This window comes from Anomalospiza imberbis, chromosome 19 (assembly GCF_031753505.1).
Source record: "Anomalospiza imberbis isolate Cuckoo-Finch-1a 21T00152 chromosome 19, ASM3175350v1, whole genome shotgun sequence".
Taxonomy (NCBI): Eukaryota; Metazoa; Chordata; class Aves; order Passeriformes; family Viduidae; genus Anomalospiza; species Anomalospiza imberbis.
In genome coordinates this window covers 9,411,180-9,425,831 of record NC_089699.1, presented here as the reverse complement: position 1 = coordinate 9,425,831, position 14,652 = coordinate 9,411,180, and the positions used below count along the sequence as shown (strand labels likewise).

At 37.2% G+C, this 14,652-nt stretch overlaps 1 protein-coding gene across 12 annotated transcripts in view; it reads left to right on the top strand.

Annotated features, from left to right (window-relative positions):
- MBTD1 (mbt domain containing 1) overlaps nt 1-14,652 on the top strand; it is a 35,633-nt gene that overhangs the window by 6,811 nt on the left and 14,170 nt on the right. For 4 of the 12 annotated variants that reach the window (XR_011005228.1, XM_068209633.1, XM_068209642.1 and 1 more), the window contains 11 exons: nt 1,083-1,284; nt 2,420-2,559; nt 3,134-3,248; nt 3,337-3,422; nt 8,912-9,029; nt 9,670-9,804; nt 10,260-10,348; nt 11,648-11,882; nt 13,090-13,145; nt 13,406-13,510; nt 14,317-14,470. Coding sequence is in view for 11 of the 12 variants with exons in the window: in XM_068209633.1 (XP_068065734.1) it covers nt 1,083-1,284; nt 2,420-2,559; nt 3,134-3,248; nt 3,337-3,422; nt 8,912-9,029; nt 9,670-9,804; nt 10,260-10,348; nt 11,648-11,882; nt 13,090-13,145; nt 13,406-13,510; nt 14,317-14,470 (1,435 nt within the window). In the remaining variant the exon portion in view is untranslated. Of the gene's footprint in view, nt 1-1,082; nt 2,222-2,419; nt 2,560-3,133; nt 3,249-3,336; nt 3,423-8,911; nt 9,030-9,669; nt 9,805-10,259; nt 10,349-11,647; nt 11,883-13,089; nt 13,146-13,405; nt 13,511-14,316; nt 14,471-14,652 lie in introns of those variants that run through there. The other 8 variants (XM_068209644.1, XM_068209637.1, XM_068209634.1 and 5 more) reach the window with 8 other exon arrangements.

Sequence of the window (14,652 nt, the reverse complement as noted above, 5' to 3'; positions counted from 1 at the left end):
TTTTCTTTTTTTCTTGTTTATACTTCACTCCCCTACTTGTGCTTTTATTGTAGACTTTCTGTGTTTTCTCTTTATTTCCTCCCAAACTTTGTAGATACTAAGATTATGGAAATAATGAAACATAAAATGTTTTTTTTAGCTTAATGAGGGCAGCTCACATAGGAGTAGTCTTGTTTCAATAGAACTGTGTAAGATATTAATAAGTGAGAACTGTCACTCTATCAAAATGCATGTGGTGGATGTGCCTCAGAAAAAGTACATCAGTTAATCTCTTGCTTCTTTACTGTCTTTGCTGGAAATTGCTTAACTGTCATGCCTTCTGCAAAATTGTGTGGTTTTATCCTACTTCAGATTTTTTTTATTATAGAAAAACTATTATGTAACAAGTTTTTTGTATATGACAGTGGCAAATTAGTCACCTTTCTCTCTTTCAGCATTTGTACAGACCCTATTGCCATAGTAACTGAGCTCTTCATAATGGTTAATGTATTAATCCTCTGAACAGCCCTGTGAGCTGGAGAGGTGTTCCTGCTTCACACGGGAGTCACGGAATCATAGGGGAGCTAAGTGATTTATGGATAACCCCATAAGCCAATAAGAGCAGAGAGCCTCTCACTCCTTTTGCTGTGGTATAAGTGCCCTTGTGATTGAACTGTCTTTTCTCTGCCCAGCTTTCTCAAATGAAAGAATTTTAGTGGAATTGGCTGCAGCCATCTGGAATGTGCTCATTTGCATATAAGATCAGTGTGGCTGTCAGTGTTCAGCTCATCAGACTTAATGAACTCTAAAGATACCAAGGAAATTATATGTATGAATGGCTCCTGTGTATTCTCAGTGGATCATGAGATAGATTTTTTCCTTTTGTATATCACAACACCAAAAATTGGCCAATTTTGATTATACCAATGCTCACATAATTGGCAATACATGGCTCATGTCTGTGCTGATACAGCAGTGCCTTAGAATATCTGCTTTTGAAGACTGACCTGTGAAACTTTTTAAGCTTGACTTTGAAATCTTTCCATTCAGAACATTCTGCTATTCTTTGGTTTTTTTGTTGTTTGGTTATTTTTAATTTTTAGACAGAACATAGTTCCCGAGTGGAAAGGAAACGCCAAGACTCGTTCGGGATGTTTGACGGTTATGATAGTTGTAGTGAGGACACCAGCAGCAGCTCCAGTTCAGATGAAAGTGAGGAGGAGGTTGCTCCTTTGCCGTCCAGTCTCCCAATTATCAAGAACAATGGGCAAGTTTATACTTATCCAGATGGCAAATCTGGCATGGGTAAGTATGTACTGTGTGAGTGCAAGGAGCTGGATATTGATGGATTTTAGCCTGTGCTGGGTTGTGAGGGTCCCATCCCAAATGTTGGTCCCACTGAAAAGGGACCAAAGCAGCTAAAGGGTTGGGGTTGGTTGGTTTTGGGAAGGGGAATTCTTTGGGTTCTGCTAAACTGAAATAAGAGAGGGTTTGAATCCTCCTGACAGGGAAGAAATAGTATGGGAACATCTGCCCTCCTGTCAAATGTCTTGTGTTTGCACATGCATGTGTGTTCTCATGAGCATCGGTTTTATTCTTGGAGCTTTGAGGTCAATGTCAATGTGTTCTATCTAGGCCAGGGCATGCCTTCTCTCTGCCCTTTATGTTACATGTACAATACGTTTAAACATTTCTTCCCATACTAGGAAAACTTCATTACTGCTACTGTATAAACCCTGTTAGTGTATACCTGTTCACTCCTCACTAGCTGTGAGCTGGAGGATACTAGGAAAATAAATCGAAAGAGAAGATTTCATTTATCAGGGAAAAATATTTTATGTGAAATCCTAGTGATTAATGTAGAGCTGTCTCTGAGCAGAATTTGGGTGTTGTCTCACTGGCATTAGTTAGTCTCTGAGTCTTACAGACCCACATACACTGTGGGTGATGCTGTCCATCTCTGAAACATGATTCTAGCCAGAAAAAAAACACTGGTGGGCTGGAGTACTTGGTATATACTAATTTATTAATCAAACAGTACATCTGATTTTATTTCAGATTGGAAGTATTCAATATTTAGAGGAAACCAAGATTGGCAAGCCCAGATTCAAAGCAGATGCTTCTTTGAGAACAGGGAAAAACCAAAAATCAGCTTGAGCTGATTTAGCTGGGTCATTCACTTGCACTGGGGGTGAAATTAATAGGGAGCAGAAAGAGGCACTGTTTCACCAGTGAACTTGAGGTTCTTGCTGTTTCACTGATATTAGTGGTGGTGTTTTACATTTTTTTCCTGTGCAATTTTCTTAGGGGTCAAGCCCTCAGAAACTGTTTGATGGTACCACCTCCAGGACTTTCATTCTGTCCTCTATGTTCTGAATTTTTACTGCGATTTTAACTACACTCTTAATATTTGGAGGTTTTTTTTCTCTCCTCTGATTAGCTACGTGTGAGATGTGTGGGATGGTTGGTGTCCGGGATGCTTTTTACTCTAAAACCAAGCGCTTCTGCAGCGTGTCGTGCTCCAGAAGCTATTCCTCCAACTCCAAGAAGGCCAGCATTCTGGCCAGGCTTCAGGTAGCGGTACAGACACCGTTTTCTTTACATCCTTTCTGTCGTCTCTGGTGGTGAAATTGGGTATTTGTACAGATGGCTGCATGTTTTAAGATCAGTTTTCTTGGGTTTGAGGGTTTTCTTTATAGAGTTGCAAAATAGGTATATGCCCGTTGACTTAAAATATTAATCAAGTAATCATCCAGGCATGTTTGAGTATACAAGAAAAGATAGAGAAATGTCAAGAAATATCATTATAACCTGTCTCAAATTCATTGCAACAAATGCCAAGAAATTACATTGCTATGAGTTAGATTAAAAGTTCTTCCTTTTGACCTGCTTTTAAGAGATACCTTTTTTTCAGGTAAACAACAGTGAATCTATAGTGCTGTTCAAGTTGGGATAGTAGTACAAAAGTCATCTTTTGGACACTCCTTACTACTGGTTTTTAAATTTATTTTATAATGCATGTGTGATATTTAGTCTCTGTGTACTTCTGATTTTAGTTTAAATCTGTCAAAGATAGCTGCAGACCTGTGGAAATTTCCTGACGAGAGGTTAGAAAGATGTTATTTACTTGGGTTGTTTTTTTTTTTTTTTTTAGGGTAAACCTCCAACAAAGAAGGCTAAAGTTCTACAAAAACAGCCCTTAGTGGCTAAATTAGCAGCATATGCCCAGTACCAAGCAACTTTACAAAACCAGGCAAAGACAAAAGCAGGTAACAGCATATATATGGAGCTGAAACAAAAACACTGAAACATTTGTGCTTCATGAGCAGCTTCCTAACTGAAATAACTTTCCCTTAGCAGCTGTCCCTGTGGAAGGTTTCAGCTGGGGTAACTACATCAATAGTAATAGCTTTACAGCAGCTCCTGTTACCTGCTTTAAACACGTGAGTATTTCTCAGTTTGTGCTTTCCTTCTCTGTGTGTGTATAAGTGAGTCTGTGGAAGTTCTTGAATTCATTTTTTCAAAACATTGATGTCCAAATATTTTTCATGATCTGTGAAATATAACTGGGAGTATGACTACTTTTTAGATAATTTATCTGTCCTTTACAATCATTTTGAACACCATCAGTTACTTACATCATATATACACTCTCATAAACCAAAAGGAAGGCTTTACATGCTTGAGAGTTGTTTTTCTTATGTCCAAGTCACAAAATTATCCCGTGTACTGCAGAGTAACAAACCTGCCAAGTCAAGCTGTACTGAAAACAGTTACAAAAGTTTTTAGATTAAGTCAGGCTTGTTCCATTGTGTTGGACTGATCTTCTCGTCGCATATTTAGATTTGGGGTTTTCTTTCTTAATTTTTAATCAGATTCTCCCTGTCAGTCATGCTGCCAGGTAGTCTGGTATGGGGGAAAATTAAGGCTGTTTAGAAATCTGAAATTTAAAAAGTTTGTTTTCTTTTAGAGTTTCAAAAGTTTCAGACAAAAAGGCATTATTTAATGACTGAGGAAATTAGGGGCTGGGGAAAAGATTTAGGGCCATCTGTCTTTAATGTGTTTATAAAATTCCAGTAATTAGACATTAAACTGACAAAATATTGTCTGTACTTTCTGTCTCTTAAGTAAAAAGAGTTGTCAGAAGGTGTTTTCTCAGCATAGTTTTTAATTTGAGAAGTTGAAGTGTACTGTATTACAAAATTTTTGTCTTCCTCTAAATTATGTGCTGAAAGTTGTAATCAAAACAAACATTTTGCTTCATGGAAGTTGTCCATGAGAGAGAAGAGAAATAGTTTCTCTCCAGCTCAGGAATTCCTGCTGAGCCCTCTCAGATCATAAACCAGTGGGAGTTGAGGGCTCCTGGCAGTTTGCACTCCGTGAATAGTACCCTTTATGCTCAGCGGCCTCGGCTACTGCCCAGAACAGAGCCTTGCATCAGGAGAACTTGGGGAATTTGTATCAAATTCCACATGCTTGAGTCAGCATGTTTGCACTTTGCTTTCACAGCTATCTACCTGTAATAAGAGATTTCACAGTCCATATCAAAAAGTGTCATTTGATAACATGGGCTGTGCTGTTGTATCTACAAATGTCTCAGGGTGGGTGGCATCCTCTGTTAGAGACAGCTGCAATTGTCAGATCACTTGTAAATTATGCTCTGTTGTTACATTTTATTAAAATCAGTTGTATCTTCCGTTCTCACTGCTTCACTCCTTCAGCTGCACAGTGCCCCAGTAATGTGAACCAAGATCACACTCATGGTCACGTTGTACCTCAAAAAATTTCACAAGATAATGGCAACAGTGCTACCAAGTAGCCTGAAAATTGTTTCTTTTCTGTCCTCATTTTCCTTTTTCATACAAGTAAAATGCAAATCCTGCAGTTTTCTTTAGAGATTTCTACTTCTTTGATGGATATGAGTTAGTGTTATAAGGGTATAATTTGCATTTAACTTTGCTGTAATTATTTCTTTGAAAAATACATTATTTAGACCAGTCAGAATCTGAAAAGCACATCAGTGCTCTTTTGTTAGGTCCTTCTCTTTGTCCCACTCTCCATTGATAATTAAGCAGTATTCTTTTTGACTTTCTGGAAAGATTATTGCTGTTTTCTGTATACTGTATTGCTTTGATTTCTAAAAGTTTGTATTAGCTGATGTTTCTTTACCATCCATGTTATGGATTTCATACACCTGTAGGTGTGTGATGGAATATATAGTTTATTCTGTTCAAGATCAAAGTTTTGAGTTGACAGTAAAATCATGACGTATCTACCCTTAAATTCATTATTCAATAAAATATATTGAATTTACTGGTTATACTGGGTATATCTGCATGGATATTTGATAGGCAACATTAGGATCAATATTAAAGAAAATTTAAAGGAATGATGAGATGTGAGATTTTGCTTATTTTTTTAATAACCTGGCATACTTCAGTATCTCAGGTCTGATGTAGAATTCACACATCAGTTTTTCTGGTTTTGTTTTTTTCCTGGGAAGTTATTTCTTCTTCAATTTAAAACAGCTTCATTCAAATTAAAGTATCTAAATCTTGGGAAGTTCTTTCCATTTATGATAAGAATTAATTTCAAAGTATTTTGATGTGCTTTTTGTGCTTGCATGTTACATTTATTCCAGACTCAGGTGTTGAGTAATGCTAACGAAATTCAGTAGCACTAGAGTGGCCATGCCCATGACTTCAGTGTTCAGTAAACTGAAGTAGGGAACTGCTTTGGTCTGTGTCCTACAGGAAGCCCATGACAATGCCAGAATTCCCATTTGTGCACCTTGCAGCCTTTTTTTTTATTTTGTCAAATTGCATTAATCAGGCACTCAGCAGTAGCTGCTGCAAGGAGAAAAACTCAATGTTCTTAATATTGAGTTATAGCTTAGTCACATACAGTGAGCTCATTGCTGACCTGCATTCACTTTTTCTCCTCTAAACACTTTTTACTCTTTTCTATAGTTGCTTTTATTAGTTCAAACCATTCCTACAACTGAAAGCAAATTACAGTGGTTTGAGTTATTTCTGAGTGCTACTTACTGGAAAATTTTATGCACAATTAAGAGCAATTATTTCTTTTCACTCTGTTGCTAATGAGAGGCACATTTCCTGAAGTTCTTCCTTCCACCTGAATTTTATTCTGAACTGAAATATTTTCATTCTCTTGATTTCATCTGTTTTTAAACTATATCCAGTGATTTAAAGGAGCATTTCCAGGATGCTACACTGGGTGGCAGTGTTCTGCTTTGAAGGTTTTTCTTTAAACTGTTTTGCATGTTTTCTCCTCTGGCATTACCTGTTGTTGGGGCACTGCTCACACACGAGGTTTCAGCATTCCCTACAATTCAGGAATTGGTAGCATCACCATCAGGATTTGCCATTGAAATCCTGATTTAATTTAAAGTCTGGAATCATGGCAGTGTTGATGCCATCCAAAACCTCTAGAAGCCACTTATTTAAGCCATGTGAGCTCTTTATTAAGGTGCATATGTGGAATACTTGGCCTTTAGGTGCTCCTGTCAAACAGGCCCTTCCTGACTGCACCTTACCTTGCAGAGAAGGCCCTTGGTGCTCACAGATAGACCCCTCCCAGGTCATGTCCCGGAGCAGGAAGCCAGGAACCAGCTCTTCCTTGTTTGGGAGTGATGTGAAGTGGATCTCTTCGTCATGAGTCTGAAAGGTAAATTTGTTCTTACCTGTAAATTATGGTTCTGCTAGTTCACACTATGCCAATCCAGACTGCAGTCACCTTCCAGCCAGCAGATAAGCAAGACTCAACACTTCTCTAGTGCATTTTGAGTTTTTAAAAGCACTCTTCGAACACTGATTAATCAGATGAGACAGAGGAGAGATGGAGGAAGATGGCTGTCACAGCCCTGGTTTATCCAGGTCTTCCTGCTTCAAGACTATCCCTAATGAGGGAAGGAGACTAAGATAGTGCAGTGTAGCAGGTGTGCTGTAAACCATCCCTCAGGACAGTATTGTCTGACGTTTCAGCAGTGATGCTGCACAGGATGGCTTCCTTCTTGAAAGGGTGAGCCATATGGATTGGTGTAGGAGAACTAGCAGAACCAATGTTTTCACAGACAAGGACAAATTTAACTTTCTGCTATTTCCGTCTATACCAATCCACGCTCTGGAAATGAAATTTCTATTATAGGTTGGTGTCAGGAGAAGTGTTTTGATATACAATTCTCTCTGTATCAACTGAATAGATGAGCAGGCAATAAAATGTACTTCAGTGCAGCTGGATTATGAAATTAGTCAGCACTGTTATTTTTGATTGTTTGGCCTCATCTGTATTTCTTTACAGGCAACAAGATTTGCTAAAATACTCAGTTTGAAAAGTTTATTTCCTCAATTCAATTCAAAAACCTACACATGTCAATTTAGGGATGGTAGTCATCACCCTAAGAATGGGACTTAAGTTGTATCTGCCTATTTTATGTGTGAAAATAAGCCATCATCTTTTCAGTTGGATTTTTCTCTGGCTGCAGTTGGCAGAAGAGAGCTCTGTGGTCTAGACTGGTGTAGATGGGACATAGCAGAACATGAAGAGACCAGGCTTCAAGAATAGAAACTGGCATACTTACATTTCCTTTAAGAGTTGAAACTAGTTTTAAGTTTTGTATAGCCTCAAATACTTCAACTAGTGAAGGGTTTCCTTTTTTTAAGATAAATTCAGCTTCTAGTGCTGCTAATGGCAATTACGGATTGCCAGGAAAATTCCAATATTGTCATTTTCAGTCATTCAAGATTAATCCAGATTTCTTCACTTGTAGCTTCTCTGCAGTTGGAGGCTATTCCCACTGAGTGGTTCAGTTTTCTGGATTCACAAAGAGCTTTGTGAATGAGACACAGTGCAGAGCCAGAGGGTCCCTCCTTCAGTTGTCCCAGTGATAGATAGCTGGGTGATCTCTGAACTGATAAGAATTTATTTTTCTCAGCATTTATGTGACTGTTGTTATAAAACACCCAAAATATGAATCTCTTTCTCCTGGCCAGTCTCAAGTTTAATGCAGACTGAGAAATTTTCTAGCTTGTTACCAATATAACTTTGGTCGAGTTACTGTTAAGAATTTAGGTTCTTCAGCACTGTGCATTTCTCTTACCTACAATACCATCTTTGACTGACATTTCATTATGCTCTGTTCAACAAAATGTTCTTCTGGAGATAGCAAACTAAATGCAATTTCTGTCACCAGCTTCTGCAAACCCTTAGGAGTTCATCAGGCGGATATTCCTTCTTGTTCCTAACATATTCCTCACATGGGACAGTGTAAGGGATCTTGCTGTGCCTTTCCTTCTGGTGTTCATTAAAAAGGTGCCACTCAGAGCCTTCTGTTCTTTTTGTCTGCTCCATGGAGTGATCACTTGCAGGTGATGTGAAAGCCTGTTCCTCTGAGAGGATGTGTACCAGTGGGTGATAAACCCCACCATAATAAATCATCAGAATAAATTAAAGAAATAATTTTTAGGTATTCTTCCAGCAGCATGCATGACTTGTAGAATTTAAAGGTTTTGATGTCTGTGCTTACAGGTACCATGATTTTCTTGCAAGTAGAATTGCATAGTGATTTCCACCATTCTTAATAACATCAGTAGTTTCTTCCTAATTGAAACATCATAGAATAAAACTGACCTTTAAGAATGTACAATTTGTGCTTAACTGCTGTTTAAACTTGGAATACTATGGGGTTTTTTCAGTAAATACACAGGAATAATTGGATACAATTACAGTATTATGCATAGTTGTCAAATCAAAACAAAATAGGTTCTCATAGAAACAGTGGTTTCTAACCATATGTTTGTTATATGTATATTGAATGTTTTGTCTTTTTAAGTTGCTTGTAGCACACTGAAATAACAAAAAATTAATATTTTCACATGGTGAGCTGATGACTTTTTAACCCCAACCTTGACAGGCACCCATGGGGACTTGCTGGGGTGATATTGCAGAAGGAGTGCGAGTGGAGGTTCCAAACACTGACTGCAGCCTACCTACCAAAGTCTTCTGGATAGCTGGAATTGTAAAATTAGCAGGTAAATGTGTTTTAGTTGCAATGAAAATAATCAAAAGAGCTGTGTGAAGGGATCGAGTACTTTAGTCAGTGTTCACCTGGTGAGATGAATGCTGACACTGGTCAGGTTGGCAGAGCTGTGTCTGTAGGTTATACATTGTAGTGCTGTCACTGTTCTACACTGGCTGCTGTGATGCTTGAGAATGTATATCCTTGGTTTGATTTTTTTTAATATTGCCTCAGAGTGCACTAAGAGCAGTGCAGAGCAGAAAGGAGACGTGGTATAAGAGCTGTCAAGAAGCCTCATTATCCAAATCACTTTTCTTGGTAAAAAGTTAGAAATTCAAGGTTACAGATCTAAGATATGAAAAAGCAGATACTGTGCATAATTAATTTTGTCCTCTTTTGTGCAACTTCTAAAGGTTTATAGTTCAAGAATTTTAATCTTATTTAAATTTACTTATATAATAATACATGCACATTTATCAAAGTAATCAATTCTGTGCATTAATAGCATCCAGGAATGTGCTATAACAAAAACCTTTCTATTGAAAATTACATTTAGAAAACCAATGTAATGTACATGATGATTGGTCAAGAAATATTCATACATATTTTATAATCTTGTTTCATTATTGTATTTTTTTAATGCTTTCTTTCAGGCTACAATGCTCTGCTGAGATATGAAGGATTTGAAAATGATTCAAGTCTTGACTTCTGGTGCAACATTTGTGGGTCTGACATCCATCCAGTTGGTTGGTGTGCAACCAGTGGGAAGCCCTTAGTTCCTCCTCGAAGTATGTAAATGGTAGTCTTACTGACTGATTTCAAAGACTCTTTATTCAACTAAATTTCCTCATGGTCCAGATATCAAAATATTCTTTTACCATAACAACTTTTTCAACAGTTATGAATTAATAATTTTAACTTTTGATTAATGCCATGTTTCTTGGAGTAGCCCATCTGATGTGACTCAAAGCTTTTAAGATTGTGGTGGCAGCAGTTTGCTAATCAGTGATGGGAACATGCACTGATTTTACTTATACTTTGTTATTAAGTTGTTTACCCTGGCCCATAAACTTAATCTTGGATAGCATTCATTCTCTAAAGAGGCTTTTTGTCATTATTGTCATCTAGGCCTTTTAATAGTCATCTGGGATTTCTTCATTACATATTCCAGACCCTAATATTGTCTCTAACAGGCACAATTAAAAACCAGTGACTTATTTTTTTCCCCTTTCATTTGCAACAGCCATCCAACACAAATACACAAACTGGAAAGCTTTTCTAGTGAAACGACTCACTGGTGCCAAAACACTTCCTCCTGACTTTTCTCAGAAGGTAAGGTTGATCCAGTATCAGTGATGTTCTGTAAAGAAAACTGCAGCACGGTGTGAAGAACTGAAATATTTTACAGTGGCACATTAGCTCCTCTTTCAGTGAAGGAGGTACAGTAGTTTTTTCCTTTAGATACAGTTTTCTTTGGAATCCTTTCTCCAGTTATGTCCACACTTGTCAGTATGTATTTGGTGAACTGTTTGCTCTAGAAAGAATAGCTGTCTGGAAAAACTAGTTGGTCTATTTTAATTTTAAATACCCCATTTAAAAAATCTGCCGAAAACCCAGAAGTGCTCATGAGTTACCCTGTGATATTTACGAAAAATGAAAACTGATTTTTCTAATTCAGGAATTATTTTTTTCATGCACTATTTCAAGAAACTGAATGGAATATGTTAATGTAGTTAATAACGGATGTAGAAGGAACAAAAATCATACTTTTAAATCTTAGTATTTTTTTCCTGCTCTGGACTAGGTTTCTTTCTGTCTTAGTCATGTCTTCAGGTGTGGCAGCTGCTCTATAGTGTGCTGGAAGTTTACTTGCCAATATTGTGAGATGATGGTGTATAAAGTTCTTAGTAGAAATATGGGACTTAATTTGTTGTTTTACACTGCATGGAATGTTTTAAAACCAACCAAAATGCCTTTCTGCAGTTGTTAATTTTTATTTTAAAATTGGCTTAGTTAGAAGCTAAATTAAATTGGCAAGATCTCAGTCCTTTGGAGAGTTGGTAATGAAAATGGCAAGTGACAGATGCTGATTTTTAAATGCAATCTGTTTTCACAAAGCAGATTAACATCTGTTTCCTTTCTTTTGTGTATTTTGAAGAAATACTTTTGTAAATGGCCAGCTTTAATTATGTTGAAGGTTTGTTTTCCATGCCTTAAAATGAAACATTTTAGTCCTGTTTTTAAAATGTTGTATTTTGAGTGGATGACAAAGCAAGAACAAAAAATCTTGAGATGTTTCTTGTTATAGTGGTCTCTCAAGGTAACTTCACCCATTGTTAACAATTGAACAAACTTCCATCATTCAATGGAAAGTTCCTCGAATTTATGTGAGAATTGTATCTCATATTAAGGGATGACCTTGAAACAATTAAAGCATTGTAGGATCTGTTCTTAGTTTTCTGAAACATTTTGTTACAATGAAATAGAAGACAAATAATTTGTGTCACTTCTCCAGGTTGGTTAGCAAGTACTTCGAATAAATGACAAATGCATCAATACTGTGCTTTAAAAGACAGGAAATGGAAAACCAGAGGATATTCTTACAGAATGTATGTTTTGTGTTGTTGCAAGGTGTCTGAGAGTATGCAGTACCCGTTCAAAACTTCCATGAGGGTAGAAGTAGTGGACAAGACGCACCTCTGCCGGACAAGGGTGGCGGTGGTGGATAGTGTTGTTGGAGGCCGCCTGAGGTTGGTGTATGAAGAGAGTGAGGACAAAACTGATGACTTCTGGTGCCATATGTACAGCCCACTCATTCATCATATTGGCTGGTCTCGAAGTATAGGACACAGGTTCAAAAGATCTGGTAAGTTTGGTTTGGGTTAGAAGTGTTTGTAGTGTTGGCTGGGAGGAGTCTAGCTTAAGCAGTTCTGTTGCTTTATAACAATTAATCAAACTACCTTGAATAATGGTACTTGAAAATGTTATGTAATGTGGCCCAGGAGGTTTGCCAATTTTATGACAGTCGGGAATTTCAGTTAAAATTATAAATAACGTATTATACAGCAGTGGAAAAACCACAGTAACCTTTAAGTTGATTTCTAGTGTTTAGAAGATTCAATGATAAACAGAAGCCAGCAAACTGTAGGCAGAAAAACCTTTAACTGCACAATTCAAGCATGGTAGACTTCACTTTTCATGCTGATACCTGGAATTACAGCCATACTCCACAAACTCCTAGTTTCTTCACATCTAACTCCTTCTTTGTACAATACAACATGGACAAGTATCCTAATAGATACAGAATTTCTATTTACTGGCAACTTTAAAGACTGTCTAATATTTTATATTGTAGTATTTACATGATTTAGAGGGCATTAGGGAATGGGCTGGGAAAGTGAAATGACAATGTGATAGAAGGGACACAATTAAGGCCTTTACTACCTAAAATACAAAAGCAATTGCAATTTGAAATAGTTAAGGCTTCTAAACAAACAAAAAAAAAGTCTGGGTTTTTTATTATTTCTCTGTTCCTTTGAGCTGGTATCCCTTGTCAGAGACAGAATTTCTGTAAAGCATTCCACAAGGCTTCCCTTCAGGGAAAGGCCTTCCATTTTCCTAATGCTTCAACTTTCTCTGAAATAATTTATAAACAGATAGCTATAGAGATATATTTTTTTTTTAAGTGGTTATATGTAATTATATAAATATATATATAAACGTAGTTTTCTGTCATAGCATAGTAAAAAGTAGTTTAACTGCCAGTTTTTTGCAAAAGCTTCAATGTAATACTTCCATCAATTTTGTGACATAACCAAACGGTCTTGTAAATACTGGATATTTATTTTTTTCCTTAAATGATGTTTGTTTTATCAAGGCAGCTCAGGTTGAAGTCAGCAAGGAAAATGGATGGATTATGTCCTCCTGATTTTTGTGGTAGTGTTACTAATAAACTGTGGGCCTCCCACACCAGTGATTGTGTGGTATTGCTTCACATATTCAGAAAAACATATTGTGTGCTCTGTGAACAAAACTTCTGAACAATATTATAGTATTACTGTTATTCCTTGTAGATATTACAAAGAAACAGGATGGACATTTTGATGCACCCCCACACTTATTTATGAAGGTGAGTTGAGTAGCTAGAACACTCTTTGCAGAGTTGATTGAGGACCTTCAGTTCCTGTTGTGCGTAAGCCAGACCTGAAACTCTATTTACATCCTGGCCCAGCACAAGTGTTTCTGCTTGTGTTATCCAATCTGACCTCCTTGATATAAGCAGAGGTGGTAGAACAGATGTTTCAGTCTGTTGCTTTGGCAGTGTGGGGGTATGTTTTGTTCCAGGCTCATTAAATTCTTTGTTTTTGCTGCTGTTGTGTGATTCTTTAGGTAAAAGAGGTTGATGCAGCTGGAGAGTGGTTTAAAGAAGGAATGAAATTGGAAGCTATAGACCCCCTAAACCTTTCAGCAATTTGTGTGGCAACTATCAGAAAGGTAAGAAATCAAATGTGCATTATGGGGAGGCAAAGAGGAATCCTTTTCCCCTAACCTTTATTCAGGCTTGAAACAAGAAGCTCAAAACCAAAATTAGGAGAGCTCATTCACACAGTGAATGGGGTATGTCTGTCAATTGTTCATATACGACCACTATGAAAATGTGCTCATGTAAATTTGACTTTAATCTCTGGAAATTCAGCCTTACCTTTAATTAGAATGCATTTGTGAGAGGAATTTGCAGGAAAATATTCTGCTCATTATACCAAGTGTTTTGCAACTGTTCAAAATTAGACCTCATCTTGCTGACTTGCAGAAGTCTATGAAGATATTTTAATTCTGTCCTTCTTTCTTAGTTTGATTGAAAGGGAGCCAATCCATGTGAAATCTACTTTAAAAGAGAAAATGTAAAAACCAGCTTAGCTGAATTGTTTAACCTTTCCAGTGAGGAGAATTGTTATGATTTTGAGTAATGGTATACTGAATATCCTTGCAAGCTGAAGAATAGACTGAGTTATAAGGCTTTAGAAGTAGAGCTGATGTTCACAAGAAAAATAAACTAGAGATCAGAAAAAGGAAATGTTGATCTCATAACTTTGCAGTTATCAAAGGTGCGTGTAACAGTTGTATTCACAGTCCTAGAGACAGGTATGATTTGGAGGGTTTTTGTTAGAATTGAATGTCCCTCTAAGTGTGCTTCCATTATTATTGAGTTGCTTTCACTCTTGAAACATGGCATGCTTTCTTTCTAGCTTTCTCACCCAGCTGAAGGTATTTAATGTGAAATTTTGTTTCTCTTTACCAAGGTGTTAGCTGATGGCTATCTTATGATTGGGATTGATGGCTCAGAAGCAGCAGATGGGTCTGATTGGTTTTGTTACCATGCCACTTCCCCTTCTATTTTCCCTGTTGGTTTCTGTGAAATTAACATGATTGAACTAACTCCACCCAGAGGTACAGGTAGCATTCTGACACCTTTTATTGTGAATACTACTCAGTGATACTGTATGTGCCATATGCTTTGTTTCTTAACTCAGCCTACAAAATTCAGGTCACTTCTTAGGACTCTCTCAAGTCTGAAACAAATACAACAGCTTTACTTTGAAGTAATCTGAACCAGAGGTCACCAACTCTTCATTTAG